This window comes from Rhinolophus sinicus, chromosome X (genome assembly GCF_036562045.2).
Source record: "Rhinolophus sinicus isolate RSC01 chromosome X, ASM3656204v1, whole genome shotgun sequence".
Lineage (NCBI taxonomy): Eukaryota > Metazoa > Chordata > Mammalia > Chiroptera > Rhinolophidae > Rhinolophus > Rhinolophus sinicus.
In genome coordinates this window covers 110,825,633-110,848,426 of record NC_133768.1, presented here as the reverse complement: position 1 = coordinate 110,848,426, position 22,794 = coordinate 110,825,633, and the positions used below count along the sequence as shown (strand labels likewise).

The 22,794-nt window shown below is 58.3% G+C and overlaps 1 protein-coding gene across 11 annotated transcripts in view; it reads right to left on the bottom strand.

Annotated features, from left to right (window-relative positions):
* ATP2B3 (ATPase plasma membrane Ca2+ transporting 3) overlaps positions 1-22,794 on the bottom strand; it is a 69,073-nt gene that overhangs the window by 29,856 nt on the left and 16,423 nt on the right. For 4 of the 11 annotated variants that reach the window (XM_074323939.1, XM_074323937.1, XM_074323930.1 and 1 more), the window contains exons 2-13: positions 20,094-20,286; positions 19,417-19,769; positions 14,809-15,006; positions 14,343-14,600; positions 13,803-13,928; positions 13,006-13,131; positions 9,680-9,721; positions 7,839-8,003; positions 7,285-7,499; positions 6,324-6,566; positions 5,715-5,956; positions 2,936-3,170 (exon numbers count right to left, since the gene is read on the bottom strand). In XM_074323939.1, the coding sequence (XP_074180040.1) occupies positions 2,936-3,170; positions 5,715-5,956; positions 6,324-6,566; positions 7,285-7,499; positions 7,839-8,003; positions 9,680-9,721; positions 13,006-13,131; positions 13,803-13,928; positions 14,343-14,600; positions 14,809-15,006; positions 19,417-19,624 (2,058 nt within the window). In that variant the 5' untranslated portion in view covers positions 19,625-19,769; positions 20,094-20,286. Of the gene's footprint in view, positions 1-2,935; positions 3,171-5,714; positions 5,957-6,323; positions 6,567-7,284; positions 7,500-7,838; positions 8,004-9,679; positions 9,722-13,005; positions 13,132-13,802; positions 13,929-14,342; positions 14,601-14,808; positions 15,007-19,416; positions 19,770-20,080; positions 20,287-22,794 lie in introns of all 11 variants that reach the window. The other 7 variants (XM_074323940.1, XM_074323938.1, XM_074323933.1 and 4 more) reach the window with 4 other exon arrangements.

Here is a 22,794-nt window from a genome sequence, read left to right as displayed (position 1 = left end):
TGGGCAGCAGGAAGCCCCCCTCCCACCGCAGGCGTCTTCTCCATGGAGCGACTGCCCTTCTCACTTGCCTCCCTGTAGCCCAGTCCTGGCCCAGCCTGCTCACCATTCATATAGCCTGCCTCCAGGGCCCCTGCAGCCCCCCAGGGCCAAGACCTCCTTGGCCTCCTCTGGCTGCAGCCATCCCGGCCTCCAAGGTTCAACAGAGCCTCACCTACCCTCCTGCCTGCATCAGCACCCAGGACTCAGCTGGGCCCTTGCTGCTTCCTCCTTGGCCCATACCCAGCTGGCTGGTCTCCGTGGGGGTCTGCCTAGCCTCCCCATCCTGGCAGTGTCTGTGCCATCTGCTGTGCAGACTCTCACTCGGCCACTCTGAAACCCTTTCCCTGGGCCCTGCCACCAAAGCCATTTCTGGATTTTAAATAAGAAGCCATCACGGGGCTCAGGCCTCCTCTGCCCCGTGCTTCTGCCTGATGGCAGCCACTGCCCCTGGGCCTTCCTTATACCCTTTGAGGGACTTGTACTTGTGTTGCACATGTTTTAAGATGAAAACTTACACAAATAATAATACCCCACTCTGAGAAGAGTACTGAGCAGGAGAACAGCTGGGTCTCAAAGCACCCATGTGCAGCCGTTCTGGATAGTTCCATCTTCACCCGTCACCCCCAGCCTGGCCTCATTGGCACTTCTGTAAATAAGCTGACTTGGACCAGAACATCTACAAATAATACATCTAAGGCCCCAGGCCTTACATGTATGACTCAGCTTTGGTTCGTTCAACAAATATTGCTACCAGATTGTAGGGCTCCTTGGCCCAGGGAATCAGGCCAGAATGGCTCCTTGTGCTGTGCTGCTAAGAACTGCTTCACGCTTTACACCCCTCCATCCAGGCAAGTGGCTTGGTGGAAGGGGAGGGCGGGCTGGTTATGATGGTGGGGAAATGGCCGTGGCCAGCAGCCTGGGAGTCCAGGAATGTCACCTTCCTTGGTCTGTGACACAATCCAAAGGAGCTCCAGCTTCCTGGCAGCGTCATGCAGTCCCAGCAAGCCGGGTGGAAAAGTCTAGAGCTGCCACTGTAGACACCTCCCAGGAAGTAAGGAGGGGACACCCAGCACCATCGGAGCACCACTGAACACCAGCCAGGGGCCAGCAGTAATGACGGGGCGGGTGTGTGTGTGAATGGTTCCATTTGGAAGGAGACGGCCCTCAGGTCTATGCAAGGGCAACACAGCTCTACGACCGAGCTTCGCTGTGTGGACACAGCCCTCCTCTGCTCTGTTCCTCAGTTTCTCCCTGGTCCAATGAAGGGAAAGGCCTGGCTCTCGTGTCCCCGGAGGTGGTCCTGCCATCCTCAGCAGCACCCTCTCCCCCTGCTCTCCCAGGCTGCTCTTCCCACTGCCCCCTTTCCTGAGCATGTTGCTCTGTCTGGAAGTCTCGCCCCTCCCCTCAGCCATCTGCTTCCTCCCCGGCCAGACTCCAGGTGTTCCCTCTCTGCACATAGTGGTCCCAGTCTCCTTGGAATCTTGGGACATGTCATCGCTGATGACCTGTGACAGGCAAGCACAGCCTTCTGAATTGTGGGTCTTTCGTATGTGATCTAGTGTGTGAGTGCCTATCTCCTGAAGGATAGCCCAGAAGCTTCTCCTCCCTCGTCTCAGCACCACTAAGGGCCGCTGGTAAACATGCACATGCTCAGTCTCATCAGCAGGGTCAAGGTGGCCCTGCTTCTGACATGAGGTAGGTGCCACTGGAGAAGCCCTGGGAGGAGAGAGAGGGTCCCTCCCTGCCTCTGGCAACCTGCACCTCCTGTGCCTTACACACTCCCTCCGGGGCCTGGTGTGCTACAGCGGCCACTGGCGCTCCACTCCAGGACCAGCCCTGGCAGCATCTCCCTCCCTGCAAGATCTCCCATCTTTAAGGACCCACCACCCTCCCTATCAGTCCTTCAGTCTCCACTGTGTTCAGCTTCTGCCCTGTTTCTTTTCTGAAAAGGTCTCAGGAACGTTGTCTGCATGTGCTGGCTCCCTGCCTCGCCATCCCACAGAACCTGCTCAAGTCTAGGTCTCCAATGACCCCCCAACGTCAAGGGCCCACTTTTACTGTGACTGTGCTCCACGGCCTTCTTCCTTCGACCACATGGCTCTCACAATTTCCACTCCCTGCTTAACCCCTTCCTTTCAGTCTCCTTTGAAGTTTCCTCCTGCCGATGCTCTAGCTGCACACCTTCCCCAAGACATCGCTCATATGTCATATGTCCAAACAACAGATGTTTTTGGAATCTCTCATGCCAGGACCATTACTTTGAGCTCTCCATGCCAACAGCCACCTACCTACTTGACATCTCTATAGGGATGTCCTGAACCCCACTTGGCCCCAATCAAACACTCAACTGACAACTACCCTGCTTTGTTCCCCAAACCTGTGTCCCCTTAGACTTCTCAGCCCTGGGATGGCAGCGCCATCCACTCACTTCTCCAAACCAGAGCCCCGGGATTTGTGCCGGTTCCTCCCTCTCCCTCCATCAGTCCTGTTCAGGTCACAGCTGTCGAAGTTCTAACTGCCACTCTCTCTCACTTGGTGGAGGCAGAGCCTGAGGCAGGCCTGGAGGCCAACCAGGAGGGGGCATTCCAGCGGGCAGGACAGAGCCTCCATGTGAGTGCAAGGGGAAGAGGGTCTGATCTGGGGTGTGGTGGCCATGACCCCTGGAAGACCTGAGGCTCTGCCATTGCCCAGCTTTTCAGACTCCTGTACATGGCCAGTTTGCTCTATCTATAACTCTGGCAGGAAGTGGTGTGCCAGCCGGGAAGGCAGGAGAACAGGGCAGTTCTCTCCTTGCATTTAAGTCCAAAGGCCACACTGTGGAGCCCAGATGTAAAGAAAGGCTGCCCCTCCTTCCATCCTGACAACCCAGGCTGCTCCCAGAGGAGTGGGTGGCTACCTCGGGCCGCACAGGGTCCTCGATGCCCACGACAGCTATGCAGGTGAGGTCACCCACAACTTCGGTCTCGTTGTCCCAGTCAGGCTCCTGGGTGGCAGAGAAGTCCCGGTAGGCAATGCAGATGGTGCGGAGGCCATCACAAGCCATTGGCTCAATGATCTTCTTCACCATATCATCCCGGTCCCGAGGGCGGAAGTTGCGCAGTTCGCCATTGCTGTTTAAGATGTTGGTGCACCTGGGGAGGGCACAGAGCAAGGGGAGCCCAGCTAGCTGAGAGTGTGTACGGCCTTGGGTCTGAGCCACCATCTGACATGGCAGAGGCTTCTCCAAGGAGGGAGGCACTCTGTTTGTGTGGGACCAAGTAGTCTGTTCCCCACCAATTCCTGGAGGCTTTGGAGGGAGTGCAACCCTGCCCACACCTCGACCTTGGACTTCTGGCCTGCAGAACTGGGAAAGAATAAATCTCTGTAGTTTTAAACCATCAGGTTTCTGGTCCTTTGTTCTGGCAGCCCCAGGAGCCGGAAACTCATAGGCTGCTGTAGGGAGTTGGGGTATATCACTCTTGCCCTGCTGGGCTTTAGTACAAGAGTGTGACACACTGGAAAAAACTGGATGCTGCTGAGCCGGTCACAACAAGGCAGCAACTACAGCACAAGCTCTGGTGACCCTGGAAGCTTCACAGAAGGGCCGGAATGGGGAGGGCTGGCAGGATTCAGGTATGGAAGAGGAAGGAGCCCAGGAGCCAAGGGCTCCAGAAGCAGGCATGCTGGAGGAGTGAAGAAGGAAAGAGGAGCTGGTTGTGGAGGCGAGGGGGAACCGTGATCACAGTAAAAGCTGGCATGGATTTACTTGTGTAATTCTCACAACACTTGCGGTAGGTAAGTATTCCTGCTATCTCCATGTTACAGGGGGAAGTGAGGCCCGGGGCGGGGGAGGAACTTGCTCATATTCACACAGCCAGTAAAGAGCGAAGCCAGAGTTGGAATCCAGCCCAGTGCCCAACTACAGCCCTGTTCCGTGCTTCTCCAAGTCCAGCTGCCACACCCACTGGGACCCATTAGGGATGGCTTCAGGGAAGAGGTGGCCTTTGCACCATGGTCAGGAGGCTGTCCATGGGCAAAGTTTCACGGAGAGCATTCTGGGCGGGGACCAGGACATGGCCAGTGGGGAGCATACGCCGTGGTCCTGGGGATGCCGGGAGCCTTGTATATATCCTCCTTAGGACTCCATCCTGGAGGGCCCAGAAGGTTGGCTATGAATGTGGAGGCACAATCAGGTCAGGTCTTAGACAATGGCTCTATAGTAAGTGATTGGCCAGGTGGGGAGGGGCGGATGGCTGGAGCTGCTGCAATACTGGGGAAGAGAGGCCAGAGCCAAGGGGAGGTATGGAGGCTGATCCTGCTTAGAGGCAGAGCTGCACGCTTTCCCCTCCATTTTTCTGACAGTTTTGTTGACATGTAATTCCCACACCACACAATTCAGCCTTTAAAAATGTACAATTCAGTGGCTTTTAGTGTAGTCACAGAGTTGTGCAACCGTGAATCACCACAGTCAACTTTACAGCATTTTCAGATCAAATGAAATATGGGCAAAGGAGCATGAGGAGAAGCTGGAACCATCATGCATTGCTGGTGGGTGCAGCTGCTGTGGAAAACACTATGGCGGCTCCTCAATAAGCTATTCACAGAATTACCACATGACCCAGCAATTCCACTCCTAGGAATGCCGGGGGTGCCAAAAAAATGTATACAAGTGGACACTTTGGTCAGCGTTGCTCAAGCAGTAGTTTGCCATAATCAGAAGTGTCTGGACACTAACGGTAACCACTTTGAGCACCTCTTGTCATTGCAGAAATCAAACGTGACTTGTATTCATCTCTTTTTTTTTTTCTTTTTAAAGATTTTATTGGGGAAGGGGAACAGGACTTTATTGGGGAACAGTGTGTACCTCCAGGACTTTTTTTTTCCCCCCCAAGTCAAGTTTTTGTCCTTTCAGTCTTAGTTGTGGAAGGCGCAGCTCAGCTCCAGGTCTAGTTGCCGTTTTCTAGTTGCAGGGGGCACAGCCCACCATCCCTTGCAGGAGTCGAACTGGCAACCTTGTGGTTGAGAGCCCACTGGCCCATGTGGGAATCGAACCGGCAGCTTTCGGAGTTAGGAGCATGGAGCTCCAACCGCCTGAGCCACCGGGCCGGCCCCTTGTTTTCATCTGCTGTTATCAGCATATATTGAGTATTACAATTTTGATAGTTTTTTTTCTTTCTTAAAATGTGTATACATTGTTTTGGCACTCTCTGTATGTCCAAGAGAACTGAAAACAAGTGTTCAAACAAAAATGTGCATAGGAATGTTCCTAGCAGCATGATTCATAGTAGCCAAAAGGTGGAAACAACCCAAGTGTCTGTCAGTAGACAACTGTGGTTTAGCCATGCAGTGGAATATTATTTGGCCAGGAAAAGGAATAAAGCACTGATTCACGTTACGACATGGATGAACCTTGAAAACGTTATGCTGAGTGAAAGAAGCCAGACACAAAAAAACTTGGGTACAGGGTTTCTTTTGGGGGCGAGGATAGCGTTCTGTAGATGGATGGTAATAATGGTACACAAGTGTGAATGCACTTAATGCCACTGAACTACACACTTGCAAGTAATGAAAAAGGCCAATTTTACGTTGTGTCTATTTTAGCACAATAGTGATACCAGAAGGCCTGAGTCCTTCAGCTAGCCGCTAGCCCCTGGCGTCCCCAGCCCTGGGCTGTCTCCTGTGACCTACTCACTCACTTTTTTAGCAGGATCTCCGAGGCACCCTTGCTGAAGAGGCGGAAGCCGCCGTCAGGCATGCGGATAACCGTGCTCATGGACTTGCGGACCGAGTTGAAGGTGTACACTTTGTAAAGCTTATCTTCTGGAATCTGCTCCCGCACAGGCTGGAAGTCCTGCTTCAGGTCCAGGACGAAGCCCAGCAGAGCGCACTCCGTCTTATTGCCCACTTGGCGCCGGAGAGCACCTTCCTTCTCTGGAGGCTGTGAGGTGAGGCGGACCAGCATGGAGCTGGGGGCCCAAATCCACCCTCCTTGCTACCCCTGAGGCCCCAGCCTCACCACGATCACCACATCCCTAGGGGGTGGTGGCAGAGAGCTGAGGAGGGCCTCCAGTGTGGACTAGACAGGCAGGTTTCCCACCATTCACTGGGCTTGGAAGGGGCTTCCAGAACCAGCAGCCAGGGTGGGGGTACTAGGGCCAGGAACGAGGGGAGGGTGACCAGCACCCCAGGGACCATTATAGCTCTGGTCAGAAGTTCTTAAGAGAGCCTAGTGAGCCCCTGGCGACAGCTCCCGCTGCACCCCCGGCCGGGCCCCTTCCCTCGCCCCAGCCCCACTCTTGGCTCACTAGAATTTTGGTGGTGTAGGCACTGTTGATGGAGATGGCGTGGACCAGGAGGTCAAGGATCTTGGGGGTTAGGGCACTGGGGGCCGGAATCTCTTTGTAGTGGGTGTCCCCGAGGTAGGACTGCACCACGGTCATACGGTTGGTTGTGAGCGTGCCCGTCTTGTCTGAGCAGATGGCTGTGGCATTGCCCATTGTCTCACAGGCGTCCAGGTGGCGGACCAGGTTGTTGTCCCTCATCATTTTCTGTAAAGGGCACAGGGGGCATGTATGATCTGCTGTGCCCAACCAGCTTTCCATGTGGCACTAATAGTCTGGGGGGCCTCCGGCAGCAGGCACCCTCAGCACCGGGCTGACAGCGGTGCCCAAAGCCACAGCTTGGAGTGGCTGCAGGGTGGTGGTCAAACCTAGGCAGCAGGCCTGTAAGGCATAAAGACTCTCATCAGACAGGCCGAGTGGCCAACTCTGGGAGGCCACGCTCCTCAGAGCTCACCCTGGGCCTCCCTGCTGCCCAGAAACACTCCCCTACCCATGGTGCCCTCTCAGGTCACCTGCTGGCCCTGCGGTGCCCCAATCTCTACCATGCTCTGCCCACTGTCTCCCAGTGGGATCTCTGCTGATCACCCTCCCTGCTGCCCCCACCTCTGTAAGCGTCACCCACTCCCTCAATTCCCTGGCTGGCCCCCCTGTGCCCCTTGCCCTCATCCTATAGATGCCAGATATATTCCACTGCCCGCCGGCTTCCTGGCTCATCTCACTGTGCCCAGGAAGCCGGGTGGGGAAGGATTGGCCAAGTTCAGCTTTGGGTCCCAGCTCAGCCTCCCTGCTCTTCCCCGGAGCACTGGACTCCAAACTTCCTCCGGTCCTCACTGCTTCCAAGGTGCCTACTGCCTTCACACCCCAGTTTTGGGGTCTGTATCCTGGTGTCACGGATTCTCAGTACTACTGTATGTCGGATTATTACCTTCACAGAGTAAGCTAAGGAGATGGTGACAGCCAGAGGCAGGCCCTCTGGGACAGCCACAACCAGCACAGTGACACCGATGATGAAGAACTTCACAAAGTACTGCACGTAGACCGGCGTGCACTCTGCCAGCCACACCCGGCCCTCGATGACGAAGGTCTCAATCACAAAGTACAGGACCAGGATGATGACCGTGATGGCTGACATCACCAGCCCTGCCAACCACAACAGAGGCCACAGCGGGTGGGGGAGGAAGGGGGGTCGGCAGGGGCAAGAAAGGGAGAAAGCAAGAGGGTGAAGTAAGGGACGCTGCAGCTGGCACCAGCTTGAGCTGAGTCCAGGGAGACGCTCCCTGTCCCAGGCCTTATGGAGGGTTTAGAATCCATGCCCACCCTGATGGCCATTGCCCACCCCTGGCCTGTCCCCTTGCTGCCTGGCCCACACCACCTGGCACATCCATTTCCCACTTGTTCTCCATGGCCCAGCCTCATGTCCAGGAGACCCAGTGTCCTCTCCTGACCGGGGGCGCTGGTCTGCCCCTCTGCAGCTCTCACCTGCTTTCCCGATCTGCACAGCCAGTTTGGTGAGCTTGCCCTGCAGGACCGACTTCTCCTTCTTGGGCACATTGGCTTTCTTCTTCTCCCGCTCTTCCATCTCCCCACCCTCCGCACTCTTCAGGGGCTGCATTTCCATGGCAACTGCCCCATCTTGCTTCTTAGCTGCACACAGAGGAACGCCACAGCCAAGTTTAGGGCCCAGTAGCTGGGGTGACAGCTACATGGGGCTTTCATAGGGAAAGACATGCCTCACCATACGAGAGGACATAGGGTTCAGGGGGTGTCTCTGATTTCTGAGTGCCACACAGCACAGGGGCTACCTCCTCTCCCTCCTCTCTCCTTGGTGGCCCAGACCCTCCTGGGAGGGATGGAAATGGTTCTCTCGGGGCCGCACAGGGGAAGGGAAGACAAACACAAGCACGAGTAACTTAGGCACACAGACAGGGTGGCCAGTCCTGGAATGCCCCAAATTTCAATACCTGAGAGCAGAGGCCTGGAGCCCAAGGAACATTCCAGAACTCTGAGCTGACTGACATATTGGCCCACTGGTGGCCAAGCCACCTCCTTGCTTCCCTCCGAGAGGCTCCCTGCACACTCCTCTCCTGCTTCCTGCTCAGGCTATTTCCTGCCAGTCTCTTGACTTCCATCAGGGCCCCACCTCACCACCAGTGGTCTCCTCAGCCTGCTCTTTGGTCGCTGGAGGCTATTAACTGAGCGAGCTGTCCCGGGCAAGCTTTGTACCGCTCTCTCCTCTTGGAACTACTCCTTCCATACTCACTTCCAGCCACCTCCCTGCCTCCTCTCTGGAACAGGCAGCCCCCTCATGGCTTCCCCAGTTGCCCTGTGCTCCTGATAAGGTGGTGGTGGTGGTGTGTCTCCCACCCTGCCTCCATCACCTCTGTCACCTCACACACACTGTGGCCTGTGGGTGTCCAATTGCACTGCCCCGTGTGATCCTGTCCCTCTCCCACCAGGATGGGGGACACCCGACCCTGCCACTCATCTTTCTGCCTCACTGCTCTTGTCCTTACCCAATGGGGCTCTTGGTGCCCCTGACACTATCTCTGCATGCTTTCTGCCCCCTTGCTGTGTTGTCTGCGCCCTCTTGCTGCCAGTCTTCCCACCCATCCCTTCTCCCCTTGGCTGCCTGATACTACAAGGGCCTCAGGCCACAGCCCATAGCCTCAGAGACACTCAAGGGTCCGCTCAGCTGGGTCACTTTAGCCTTGTGTCCCACTGACTGTCACTCCTTGTCCCAGCCCAGGGCCCCAGCCATCAGACTGTCACCCTGCCCTAAATGCCTTCCCAAACCCAGCTATGCTCTGAATTCCGGTTTTCTTGTCTGACCCTTTCTTTGGTCCCTGGGTCCCACGCTGTACTTGAGTACTGCCCCCAGGTCCGTCTCTCTGGACTGTAATCTTCCTGAGGGATGGGACAGTGCTTTAGCTACCTTTGCATTCCCAGTGCCTACGACTGACGAGCCTTCATTCCAGCCACAGAGGCTTGGCTCCCAGCAGGCACTGGGGCTGAGAGGACAGCAGGCCTTGGCCCCTTGGATGGCTGCCCCACAGAAAGGCAGCTGAACTTGGAAACCCAAAGACTTGGTTAGTCTTTGGGCAAGTCATCCTCTCTGAGCCTCAGTTTCCTCCCCAGGATGCCTATTGAAGGGTGATCTTTACACACTCCTGGCGGGGTCTGCAGAGAGGTCACCCTGCCCCACTCACCTGGTCTCTAGTGCTGCTCCTACAAATGAGGCAGGCGGACCCCCACCCCATGCCTCACCCTCCGTCTGCCACCACCCCCCTCCCACCCCACCCCGAGTACGGGGCTTGCATTACCTTTGGTCTGGCTACTCTCCATCGCCCCATCCTGCTGCTTGCCTACAATGGAAAAGGAACGACAGACACGGAGACTTGAGAACATCCACATGGCCTTGACACATGCACACGGGACAGCAGGTCACAGACAGCGCAGCAGTGAGCACAGGGGATAGGTGGGAGAGAGGGGAGGATGGCCCTGTCCCAGGCTCATGCTGATGCCCTCTCACCGGCTCATGGGCGCCACGAGCACTTGGGTTTCCTGAGCGAGACCCCTAGCCAGGGCTCCCCATTGGGCCTTGACCCCAGCCCTCCAGTGAACTCCCAAAGCCAGCCCTGGATGGACCCTGGGTTGCATGTGACTGTCAGTGGGAGATTTCTGGAAGGGCCATCACCACAGGGAGTGAGAGCTGCCAGGTGTCATCCCAGCTCTACCACCTTGAGCAGTGCCCCCAACCGCACCCCCAAACCAGCACGAAGAGTTTACCTAGATGGTTCTCTTCTGGTCTAGAGATCAGCTTTCTCTATAGCATGGCCTGCAGTTAGATCTATGTATATTTTAAAGGGACAAAGGCGAGAGACTCTAGGAATTTGTCAGGCTCTGGATGCCTGGCAGGATGCTGAGCACCGAGAGCTGGAGGGAGAAGCAGGAATATGGGATGGGTTGGGGGCTCAAGGGTGGGTGCATCTGAGGGCAAGGACCTAGCCTGCCTCCTCCATTGCTCCTGCAGCCAACAAGTGTTACTCAAACTTCCCAAGGCCAACGTAAACTGTTGGTCAAGCCCCTGGTTTCCAAGGGCAGGAAGGACTACAACTCTGGAAGGGCCCAGGAGACCTGACCGGTGAGGTGACTGAGGCAGGGAGCTGGGAGCTATGTTTGGGGCCCGGCTCTGTACCCCAGTTCCTCCTGGGGGCCACATGTGAGGCAGCTGAATCCAGAGATGACCAACCTGGGGGCAGGAGGGGCTTGTGGGCTGACCTGTCAGCTACCACTCAATAGCTCACGTTACTGGGGATCCACGAACACAGACAGGATGCCAGGTGGCTTCCGGGCTGTGGGGTCTGGTCTTGGTCTGAGGGCCCCAGGGAAGAGGGAGGGGCCCTCTGAGGGGTGTGGGTTAGGTCCTCTTTGCCCAGGACCCCTGGGGGGTGTTGCAGGGAGGTTCAGAGGTGAAGGAGAATTCTGGGGGGAGAGGAGACACCTGTAGACACATGGTGACAGTACAGCAAAATGAAGGGTTGTTGCTAGAAGCCCTGGGGCTGCGGAGGCCCAGAAGAAGGACACATCCAGAGGACCTAGGCTGTAGACAGGGCTGCGGGAGGCCTGCAGAGGAGGGAGGGAGGTTTGGGATGAACACTACAGGAAGAGGAGGACGGCGCCCCCCTGGAGAGGGACAGGAGCCACGGGAGGGGAAGCAGGATACCCCAAGGAGAAGGGTGACTGGGAATCAAGGTCATAAGGCAATAAACACATGAGCGGGAAGCAGGTGGACAGGGATTGTGTGCCAATAGATGGGGTCAGGAGGCAGTGAGGGCAAGGCACTGATTGTCACCATATTCCTGTCTCCACAGTGGTCCAGGGCCTTGGGCTGAGACCTCAGCAAGGGCTCATGGGTGCTGCTGCCCCCTCCCTTGAGTCTAGCCAGCTCTGCTCCCTCTCCAAGGCCCGCTTAGGGTTTCCCTCCTCCAGGAAGCTGACTCCTAAGTAGCCCAGCCTGGGGCGCTGGAGAAGGATGAGTGGGGAGAGGATCTGAGGCAGGGAAGGACCTGGGTGCGGGCTGCAGGGGTTTTATCAAGGTCGAAGAGGAGGGGCCTAGGAAGGAGTGTGGAAGGGGTGCCCTGCCAACTAGCCATGAGGGTGTCGATGGAGGACCAGCAGGCAGTCAGCTAGGCTTCCCCAGAGAGAGGCATGGGGACTCCAACCCAGCCCAGATGAGGCCCAGGGCATGTCTACCCACCCACTCACCCACCTGTGGACCCCAGGGTGCTTACTGTGGAGAGACACTGGGCCAAGTCCTGCAGGGAGCGGGGGCTGGGTGTGGCAAAGGTAGATGAGGGTTCATCCACATGCCGGTTGGCTGTAAGGGGTGGGCCTGGCCAGCTAGGAGCTGGAAGGTACGCACAGAAGCTTCTAGGCAACAGCAGCTCATCTATCTCCTCCCTTAACACCTCCAGGAGCAGGGTGGTCCAGGGCTGGGAAAACTAGTATGTCCTTCCTCATGCTGACCTGTCCCCGTGTTGCTGGGGCTGGGCAGACTGATGCCTCCTGCTCTTCAGGCCCAGTGACCTTGACTGACTGAGGTGGGGCCGGTGACAGGCACTCCTCTGTCCCCTGTCCAGCTCACCAGCCCCGGCATCTCGCTGATTCTAGGGGCCCTGGCTGCAGGTCCGGCACATGTTCTCTGTACATGTATGCAGTTCCTTTGTACTTCTAGTGCACCCTGGTGGATGCTCTCAGAGGTGAGGCACACATCTAGCAGACTCTGCTCCCCACCTAGTTTGACGACAGGAGCAGCCTGAGGGGAGACCCGGGTCAGAGCAAGGTGAGTCGTGAGCAGGTGCAGGCTTGCGTCACAGAAGAGAATGGGGTCCTGACCTGAGGGACCGGGACGGGGGTGTGTATGCTGAGGGCACTTCTGAGGACTGGAGGAGACATGGCTATGGCTGGGGCTCAGAGCAGAGGCAGGAGGAGGCCAGGGTGGCTACAGAGCTGGGTTCTCAGAATACATTTTTCCCTCAATACTGCTTTTCCTTGGAGTGAGGGACCCTGCCCATCCCAGCTTCCTCTGGCCCTGGACGTCCTTTGGGGTCCCTTCTGCTTGAGATCCCTCTACCTCTGGCTGTATGACCTGCATTCTCTGGCTGCTATGTTGGCCTGGAACCCTCAGCCCTTCAGCGTGGCAGTTGAGCACCCCTTAGGGTGGGCACAACCCCCGCCCCCAGCAGCATTCTCCTAAGCTAGGGTAGCTGGCCCCAGGCCATCTGATCCCATTCCTACTGAGCGAGGCAGGGCACTCCCCCCATCCTGGTAAAAATGTCCCAAAGCCTTTGGGAAACAGCCATCTGACGGAAGCTATCCTTACACAGAACTGGGGGACCACTGACCTGCTGCCTGGGGCAAAGACCCCAGAACAGGGATCCCTGAAAGGAATCAGAAAAAAGGTATGTCCTCCCAGCCCCCGAGGACTGGCTTTTCCAGAGCCAGAGCCAGAGCCAGAGCCAGAGCGGGACCAGGGCGTGGGCCAGCAGGGGACTGCCAGCAGGTAGGCAAAGAAGAAGGAGTGAGCTGCGTAGAAGGGGGGCCACCCCTCATGGGCGCCGGGAACTGGAGGTCAGAGTGGCCTTACCTTTCTTATCCTTCTTCTCCTCTTCCTCTCCACCAGCTCCAAGCAAGGTAAAGATAATGCCTGTCTGGGAGTTCACACCAACGGCTGTCACCACCATTCTTCCAGAACCTTCCATGACATGAGTGCCTGGCACAGCCAATACAGAGAGACCGAGACAGAGATTCACACCGCCAGGTAGGAGACATGCTCAGCATCTACAGGTTCTGTCCCAGGAATCCCAGAAGCAGGGACTCAGCGTCTGGAGGCCCCTGGAGGCTGTGTTGACCCCAAGTCTAGGCCGAAGCCTCATCCTTGGCCTGGAGCAGCTACTTGCCCAGAAGCATGGGGTGAGCAGTTCCCAGGGCACACCTGGGGCCTCCAGCCTCTCTGTCCTGTTTTACACTGCATTTGTCATTGGGATAAACACTGGGCTACGCCAGAACCTTCCGGAAAGGAAACACTGTTCTCATTGGCTTTTCTCGAGGGTCTGGACTGCGGAGGAGCATGGCACTATGCTGATTCAGAGCCAGCCCCCATTTTTAAGGGCTTTACTCAGGAAACCAGGGGCCCTCCAGGGGTGGGAGGGCCCAGGTCCTGCCCTGAGACTGGAGCGGCCACCACCATGCCTCCCACAGGCTGCTCTGGCCTTGTAGAGGGTAAAGTCTTCAGACTCCCTAACCTGAAGGACTACTTGGGATGGCTCTGGTGGAGGGGGTTGCTGGGCCAAATGGCTTCCAAGGGTGCTGGGCTGGTCCAGAGGATGTAGCCAGCCGCATCCTGGCCTCCCCACGGGATGGGCCAGTGCCCTGAGGCCTCACCTGAGAGCAGCATGGGGTCTTTGTCGGCAGACTTGCGCACATGGTCCGACTCTCCTGTCAGGGAGCTCTCATCAATCTTGAGGTCATTGCCCTGGATGAGCACGCCGTCCGCAGGCAGCAGGTCTCCTAAGGCCGGCCAGGCAGCCAGAACCACAAGATATGGGTCCAGGCACCTTCCTCCCCGCTGCCTCCTGCCTCACCCAGGGGAGGTCCCATCGGATGTAGGGCCCTCTTCCTTCGGTCTCCTCCTTTCTGGAGAGATCCACCCACCCCTAGACTTGTGGTCCAGCTGCCACAGAGTGGGGACAGCAGAAGCATCCTGCAGTGCTGGGAAAGCCCTGGACAGGCCGTGGGGACAGTCCGTTTCCTGGGGCCTTCTGCCCACGCTCCCAACCTCCAGCCTCCCACAGGTGAGGGCACGCATGATCCTAGGGAGAAGGCCTGCCCTGGGGGTGGGGGTGGCGTCTCCACCAGCGCACACTCTCCCCAGAATGGGAGCTGAGCTTCCTTCACAGAGGGGGTGGTGACAGGCACACTCACCATACTTGACCTGGGCGATGTCCCCCACTACCAGAGCCGCCACTGGGACCTGGAGGAGCTGCCCATTCCGTATGACTGTGAACTTCTGCTCCTGCTCAATTCGGCTCTGCAGGCCTCGGAACTGCTTCTCCTTGCTCCAGTCATTGAAGGCTGTGACCAGCACCACGCAGATGACAGATAGCAGGATGGCTGCCCCCTCGATCCAGCCAGCCTCGGCTTCCCCTTCATCTTCTGCCCCAGCTGACACATTCCCGCACGCTGCACCCGACGACAAAAGGAAGTACAGAAGTGGTAGAGGAGTCACTCCAGCTGGCTCCTTCCTGCCACTGGGGTAGGGACATCCTGTGACCCTCCCTCACTGCGGGTTCCATTCCTCCCCTCCTGGCAGCCCAACTGTGCTGCTGCCCTTGTTCTGCCCCTTCCTGCCAGGTCCTCCCTCACGAGCCCTCTGGGCCCTGCCCCTCACCTTCGCTCTCCTCTCCAGGCGGCGCATAGAATGAGAGGCCCAGGGAGACGATGGCGGCCACTTCCAGGATGATGAGGGTTACGTCCTGCAGGGCTTCCCAAACCAGCTGCAGGAAGGTCTTGGGCTGCTTGGGAGGGATGAAGTTCTGCCCATAGATCTGCCTGCGCTTCTCCAAGTCATTGGCATTGTCGGCCAGGCCTGCAGGGCGCCCGGATGAGGAGCAGAGGCATAGAGATGATGAGAAAGGCAGCCCACAACTCTGCTCCTTCCTCCCCTTCTCCCGAGCATGTCTGTCTGTCCTTGTGGACTGAAAGTATCCAGAAGGTGGGAACTGCACTGGCCTGGCCAACGCTGGGGGCATGTATGTGGGAGTGTCTATGTGGCCCCTCCAGCTTCCTGGATAGCGCAGGTACATAATCACAAGAGAACTCGGAGCCCCTCGCATGAGGAAGGGCTGGACCATCCCCCTGATGCTCCCAGGGAGGCCTAGGGACTACAGTGGGTCCCTCTGAAGGGATGTTGTCAGTCTTCTAACTCCATCGAGCAAGGGCTTGGAAACTCATGACGCCCTCAGCCCCGTGCTTTCATGGCCAACCCTCCGGAGAGGAGACAGCTTCCTCCTTCCTAATGCGTTCCCCAGACCCCAACCTCCATCCCTGAGCTGGGGGTCATGGCGAAGGGTGCGACGGGACATGGGCTCCTCACCCTGCCCACAGGCCCCCCCCCAGCCACTGCACAAGAGGCAATTGTCTGTAAGGCTAATGGGATTGTCAATGGTTCATGTTCACGCCACGGTGTCCTCAGGCCACCAAGCAGAGGACAAGGAGGATGACGCCTGGGGAAACCAGTCCCAGTGGGGAAGCCCCTGTGGCCTCAGCAGATGAGGCACTGTGATGTGGGGCTGAGGGGCTGAGAGGGGCCTGACCCAATGGCTATAGAGCCCCGGGAGGCCCCTCCATATCCCAGGCAAGCTGCTGTGTGTGGGCTGGGAGGAAGGGCGGGTCTGGTCCACATAGGGGCTGAGAATCAATAGCCACAAAGGGGGACTTGGAAGCAGGGCCCTTACTTCTCTTCTGGGAACAGCCCACTTCCCACCCAGGCCTGTGCCAAAGCCTCCGGGTCTTTGCCTCTAGAGCATGAGTCTCCTGAGGCTCATGCTTGAAAGTACTGAAGGTTTCCTTCCATGTGGGCGCAGCATCCCAGCCAGTGCCTCCCAGGCCCAACACCCACTTGGCCACCTTCCCCGGAGGCAGGCAGATGGGACAATGCAGTCCCCTGGTCCCACCCTCAGCTCTCAGGATTCTGCTTCCTTCCAGGTACATCTGTCCACCACGCTAGTTGGTGCTGCCATTGTCCCCCAGCCTTTCTTGCTTCTTTGCCCCCAAGTGCCCAGCCCCACACTGACACCTGGTGGACCGATGGCAACTTGCAGTTCCCAGGCCTGAGTAGCTGCCACTCCCACAGCCTCCTTCCAGGACAGGCGGCCACCAAAAGGGCCCAGGTTACAGCCTATTGGGTGCTCTCAGCCAGCTTGGGAAGGCACACAAGACCTGGCCTCAGAGGACGCCAGAACAAGAAAGTGCTAAGTGTGGTGCAGGAGTCAGGAGGAAGGAGGGCGGGTGTGCAATGGACAGGGAAAGATGGCTTCTGGGGAGGGGCAGGGTGGGGCCGTCCGAGGTGGAGGGACTGACAAGAGTAAAAGCCCACAGACAGCACAGCCTTGGCGCGTCCCCCGAGCTAGGCGATGACCATACGCTCTCCTCCCCACCCAGCAGAGCAGCAGCTGTCCCTGCCCTTCTCCCCCTGGCCTTATCGTGCCAGCCGACTGGGGCTCAAATTTCTGGAGTCTGCAGCTTTCTAGTTTGGTGTCTGGGAGAAGTTCAGGACCTCAGCTTCTAAGGGCTGGGGGCTTGTGTCCTACTCCTGACTGGGGCCTGTGTCCTTGAGCTACAGGACATAGGGAAGGTGTGATCAGGATTAGGGAGGCACTTGAACTGAACCCGGGTCTCCCAGACACCCAGAGTCTCCCCTCCCTCTGCCCTGGGAAAAGGCACTGATCTTGAGCCCGCAAGGGGGACAGCCCTGCTCCCCCCTCACCCCCAGAGCTCACGTGAATCTGCATCCTGCCTGCTGCCCAGCCTGGGAATACCCAGCTTGTTCTCAAGGGAAGCTGGGCCCTCAGGGGGCCTCCTCACCAGGAGTTTGCTCCCTCCCTCCCTCCTTCCTTCCCTCCCTTCCTCCTCCCTCCCTCCATCAGCCTGTCCCTTGGCCTTGGTTTGCCCTTGATGCTGCAGCAATGCTTCTCTCTCCCTTGCCCTAGACCAGCTCCAGGCCTTGGCCTTCCTGTGGACTCAGGAGTCCTGACAGCTGCCGCCACTGAAGCACTCACTTGTGGGGGGAAGAAGCAGCTGCAGCCCCTCTGGTTCTGAGCATGCATGCACTGGCCCAGCAGGCTACCAAAGGGCAGCCTAGGTCCAGGGTGTGGGGGCAGGGGCCATCGGTTGGCATGGACACAGATGGGCGCCCTGCCCAGAGCAGAGGCCAGATGCCATTGGAATTGAATTAGGACCACATTGTGTGGCTCCTGGCTAATCCGCCCCCTCCTTTCCATGACTGCTGCTGAAGGCCAGACAGGGGCCCAGGTCCCCCAAGCGGGCCTACCACTGAGCTTGGCATAAGACTCAGGTTCCCTGGCTTCTGGAATCCTCTTGGATTGGTACAAAGTCCCCTCCCCCAATATACCACGCAGCTCTCCACCCTTCCCAAGGCACCCCCAGTCTACCTACCTTGCCAGGGGCTTGATGTAGGGCCTGGGACACAGCTAAACTGGCTCCTCCCATGAGCTCAGGCCACTGTGTCTGAGCAGGAGTGAGTGTGTGTGTGTGTGTGTGTGTGTGTGTGTGAGTGTCTGAGTGAGAACTCTGGAACCAAGTCAGCAGGTGTGCGAGGATCCCACATTTTCTGGGGAGGCCACAGTAACCCACTTCTGGTGTCCAGACCGAGAGGTCTCCCGGAGTCGGAGAGGGGAGGGGTGGACCTCGCACTGTTCATTCTTCGGGATGCAGACCAGGCCTGGCTGGCTCCCTCTGTTGGGGCCGGGCCACCCACCTGGGAACCTGCCCTTCTCCATGCCTGGCCCTCCACAGGCACCGGGCACACTCCAGAGCTGCTGTGGCAGAATCGGGCAGGTTCCCAGGGGCCTTGACATTTTAAATATTTAACAAGGCCTGACAGGCAGAGGAAAGAGCTGCCAGCTGAAGCCCATCTGCTTCCTTTTATCTGGGGGAGGCCAGAGCTCTTGTGGCTAAATGGCCCCAAATTATGGGGGAGGGCAAGGGAGAGGGAAGGGGAGAGATCCTTTGGCCCCAAGCCAAACCATCTGCCCCCATGACACACCTTATCAGGCTGGGTCCCTTTAGAGTGCAAAGCAAGAGAGACCCAGGAAGCGCAGGGCAGGCCACGCACTTCGGAGTTCCTGATGTGGCTAGGTGGGGACCCTCTCACCTGGCCCTCAGGCCCAGCTCCTCCTGAGTGGGCCATCTCTATTCCCTGCTGCAACCCATGAGTCACCCGCAAACAGACAGGGCCAGGGAGCAAGAGACAAGGATGATGGCCAGGGCCCTGGGTGGGTGAAGGTGTGATAGCTCAGACCGGAGCTATGAGATCAACAAGCCCTGGCCCAGGACAGGCCTGGCACCAGACTGGGACAGCCCCAGCAGCCCTGCCAGGGAGGTGCCAGCTGGACCAGAAAACACTCCAGCTTCTGGAATCTGGGGCCCAGCCTGGCTCGTGGTGGTCCCAGCCTCCCAGCAGACCTGGCAGGCAGGACTGGGAAGGTTGGTGTAGGGCAGGGCAGAGGTTTGCCTTCGGATCAGCGGGAAAGGGCCACAGGGCAGAGGCAGAGACCCAAGATGGTAGTTTGGCTTACACTCCTAGAATTTTCTAGAGGACGCTCCCCAGGCCCCTTAGAGGCTCCCTGAAGCAGGTCTGCGCATATCTACAGTGCCTCAGGCTTGCGCCTCTTTGGGACAGCCTGCCACCAGTGCCACCTTCACTCGGCACTCTGGGCACCACCCCACCCCCCTTGCCAGGGAGAAGCCTCCTGCAACCCAAGCCCTTGGAGGGACCACACGCTGCCCCCCTTCCTCCTCTTCCCATCCCTCTTGACACAGGGCTGAGCACACAGGGTACCCAGAACACTCAGATGGGCCATGCTGCCTGCACACGCTTCCTCTTCTCTGTGGCTTGATTTCTATTGACCCCAAAGAAGAGAGGTGAGCATGGAGCTGCTGATTATGGAGGCCTGGGTGCAGTGGTCAGGCCACAGCTCCTTGAGGACTGCAGGTTTCCCAAAGAGTGACCTCCTCACCCCATGCAGACCATCTCCTGCTCAGAGGGAAGTGGCCGCCCAGAGAGGGCACGGTCAGGGTCAAGTGTGCCTCGAGGAAGCTGCTACAGTGGCGCCACACAGCCCTTGACCGGGTCTGCCCTGGGGGTAGGGAACATCTTCAGGATGTCCCTCGATGGCCAGGAGGAGAGTCAGATGGCACATGACCCTGAGGCCCCTGTGCACATGTGGCCATGCTGGGACTCCGCTGGCAGACTTACCTTCTGTGGGTGAGGTCTTCAGCCTTCTGCAGAGCCCGCTGACATCCCCATAGGCTTCCTGGACCTTCTGCAGTGCCTCGGCCCCTCGGAGCTCCATGAGGGAGCGCAGCTCAGCCAGTGTGCACCCAAAGCCGCCTGCATGGGGGGCTTCCCGCTGCTGCTGGGGCTTGGGGTGGAACTCGATGGAACTGTTGGCCATGTCACCCATCTTTCCTGTTGCTCTGGGAGGAGAGGGTGCTGGGCCTTCTCACAGGCGCAGCCTCAGCTGGGAGCAGGTGGCCACCTGAGGTCCTAGTGCCTGGGGGAGGGGTAGCGGAGGTGGTGACAGCAGGGAAGTGGCCAAGTGCAGACACCTGGGGAGAAGATGAGAAGAAGCCAGGGGCACAGCTGAGGCAAAACCGAGGTCCACTCTTCTAGCACATTGTCTACAAATGTGCACTTAGTCCAAGTCATGACTCACTGAATGCAAAATTCACCTCCCAGGCTGTGCCAGTGGCCCTTGTGTCCTGCCAGGCCCACCTGCCAGGCCACCCCCTAGTCCTGCCCACCGTGAGCGCCCAAGCCTGTAGGGCGGGAATTGATTAGTGAAGGTCTTGCCCTGGTATGGGTGGCTTAGCTGTGCCCCTGTGCTCCCCTGGCCGTGCCCCTCCTCCAGCTTCATCACCTCAGCCTCTTGCCTGATTAAGACTCGCCCTGTGAGGCCGGCATGCTATAAATCCTGGGCGGCTAGGCGGTCTTCTGGCTCGGCCTCTGCTGCTCAGAGCTCACAGTTTCAGGCCCGGTGCTGCGCAGGGGTCCAGGGAGCGGGCCAAGCCATGGACAGGGCCAGCTGGGCGCCAGGTCAGAGTGTCTCTGCTGCCCTGAGGGTACCTGGGGTGGGGGCAAAAATGGGAGGAGGCCCAGAGAAAGGGGGGAGGGAGAGGGAGGGAAGGAGGGAGAGAGGGAAGGACGGGGATAAAGGGAGTGTAAGGGGACGGGTGGAGGAGGGGGCACACAGGAGAAATGGGAAAGCAGCCACAGGTCACTGGCGACTTGACTTCTCTGTTGCCCTGCCCCACTGTGCTGCTGCCACCCCCACACTGAGAGCAGTCAGCTGACTCCTGAGCCACACCACCTTCACTCCTCTGCAGAGCAATGAAGCTGTCATCCCTTTCACTGTCCCCACACCCCACCACCACTGTCCATACCTGCCCAAGATACCTCTGCGACCTGGGCTGCCCTGCCCCCAGCGTCCAACAGGGTCAGGCGGTGCAGACCACGGGGGGCCTGCTTGGTGCACCGGTCCCAGGCTCCTAGCTTCTCCTGCTGTTCTTTCCCCACCTCTCTTTGCAGGCCTGTGGCCTGTGCATGAGTGGAAGCATCCCCCAAGGCTATGCGCTAAGCTCCTAGGACTGAACTATGCTCAGTGCACATGGCCTTGGCCTTCACACCAGCAAAGAGGGCTCCTGGCAACATGGCTTAGTTGGCCCTGATCCCCCGCCTCTGGGGAGGCTCCTGGCTTAGAAGGATCTTCTTGGAGGCAAATTCAGCCACCAATCCAGACTTCTGATCTACGTAGAACTGCCCATGGAAACAATAAGCCAGAGCCCAGTGGCCTGCTACTCTCAGGAGAGCCCCCCTGCCTGTCACTCAGAGCCCAGTGAATGCTGAATGCCGGGAGTAGGGGTACACCACAGCCCTCAGTGGGCTCAGAACGTGGTGGGGACCTCAGTTCCTCTGGATGGACACTGGCCCCACACTGTCAAGAAAAAGCATGTGTACCTAGAGCAGTCCTTGCCCGTGAAGTCTGGGAGGCAGAGAGGTGCCTCAGAAAATGGCCACCAGTGTTACCTCCCTAGACACCTTCCACACAGAGCTGCTTTCATTGCCAGAAGATGAGGGAACCGAGTGGCAGACCCACAAAGGTGCTGTTTTCTCCCCCACGCACGCACCTCCCCACTGCCCACCCTTCCAGTTCACCACCTGACAAATCTTTACTGAGTGTCTACCACTTGCCCGCACTGCAGCCAGACGGGCGCACAGGACTGAATGGATTCCTGCGCTTTCTGTCTGGCTGGGAGATGGGTATCAAGCAGGGCCTGCTGGTGAGAAACCAACATCAGACCAGTGGGAGCGTGGTTTCAGTGCGGGGCAGGGGCAGGCAAGGCCTCTCTGAAGGGGCACATTTGAGAAAAGACCAGAACAAGGTAGAGGAGTGAGCCTTTCTTCTGGAGGGAAGAATGTTCTGACATTGGGAAGAAGGCAGGTAATAGGACAGGTCGGTGGGGGAAGGCAGGTACGGATTCCATGGGGCCAGTTTCCATGGGGCCACAAGTGACATGGGCCACCACCAAGCGGAGGGCTACTGGGTGAGGACAGAAGCCAGGAGATGAGGGCAGGGGCTGCAGTCCAGTCATTCTGCCTGACTGGGTGAGGGCTGGGGCAATAGGGGTGAGCCCTGAACTCAGGGATGTGTGGGGCAGCAGAGCGCCGGGACTTGAAGGAAGCAAAGCTTTCGTGGTGTGAGAGGCAGGGTAGGCTCCTTCTGGGGTGCTATGTGAATGCACCCCACCCACCCAGGTGGGTGCGGCAGGAATTACTCTCCTATTTGCCTGTGCAAAAAACCAAGACTTAGCCAGGTGAAGTGGCAGAGCTATGAGGACACCCAGGTCTCCTGCTACTGACCACAGGCCTCCATGGGCCATTTCAAGAACCGCTGGAGACAGCAATGGCAGATTTCACCTGTCACCTGCACTCCTCGGTCCTCTCCAGACAGCCCTGCTGGGTGCCTCCACCCATGCCTTCCCCCCCACCAAGTTTCCTTCCCCTCTCTGGACCTTTGTTTAGCCTGTTGGCTGCTGGAGGGGAGGGACACGGTCAGGGTCTGGGTCACCTATGTAGACACCGGCTTCAGCCAGCATTGGGCCCACAACCCCCCCCCCCGAATCAATTTCCTGGGCTCAGCTGTCTTCCAGGCCCCAGGCAGGCAGGGCTACTAGGAGAGGACCAACCAAGGGGTGCTATGAGTGTAGAGGCCAGGGGGTGGGGACATCCAGCATAAACGTGAGTCCCCAGGACACAGCAGCTCTCGCAGTAGGCTTCCCTCCCAGACGGACGGGAGTGGTGGGCACTCGCCCCAGACTCTGATGCCCTTGGCAGGCCTTGGCAGGCCTTGGCAGGCAGGACATTGGCCTGCATTCTGAGACCTTCTGCATGAGGCCAGCTGTGTGCCTGTGGTCCCCACTGAGCCACCTAGGGACTCCATAGGGGCTCTTTCTAAAAGGGAAGTAGATGGATGCTTTTGTTCCTTTGGAACCTTTTATCTTGTTGGCCTCCATACCCACTTGGAGAAGACTTGGTTGGAAGGTGCCTGGCTTCTGCCCCAGGGCACTGGTGGGC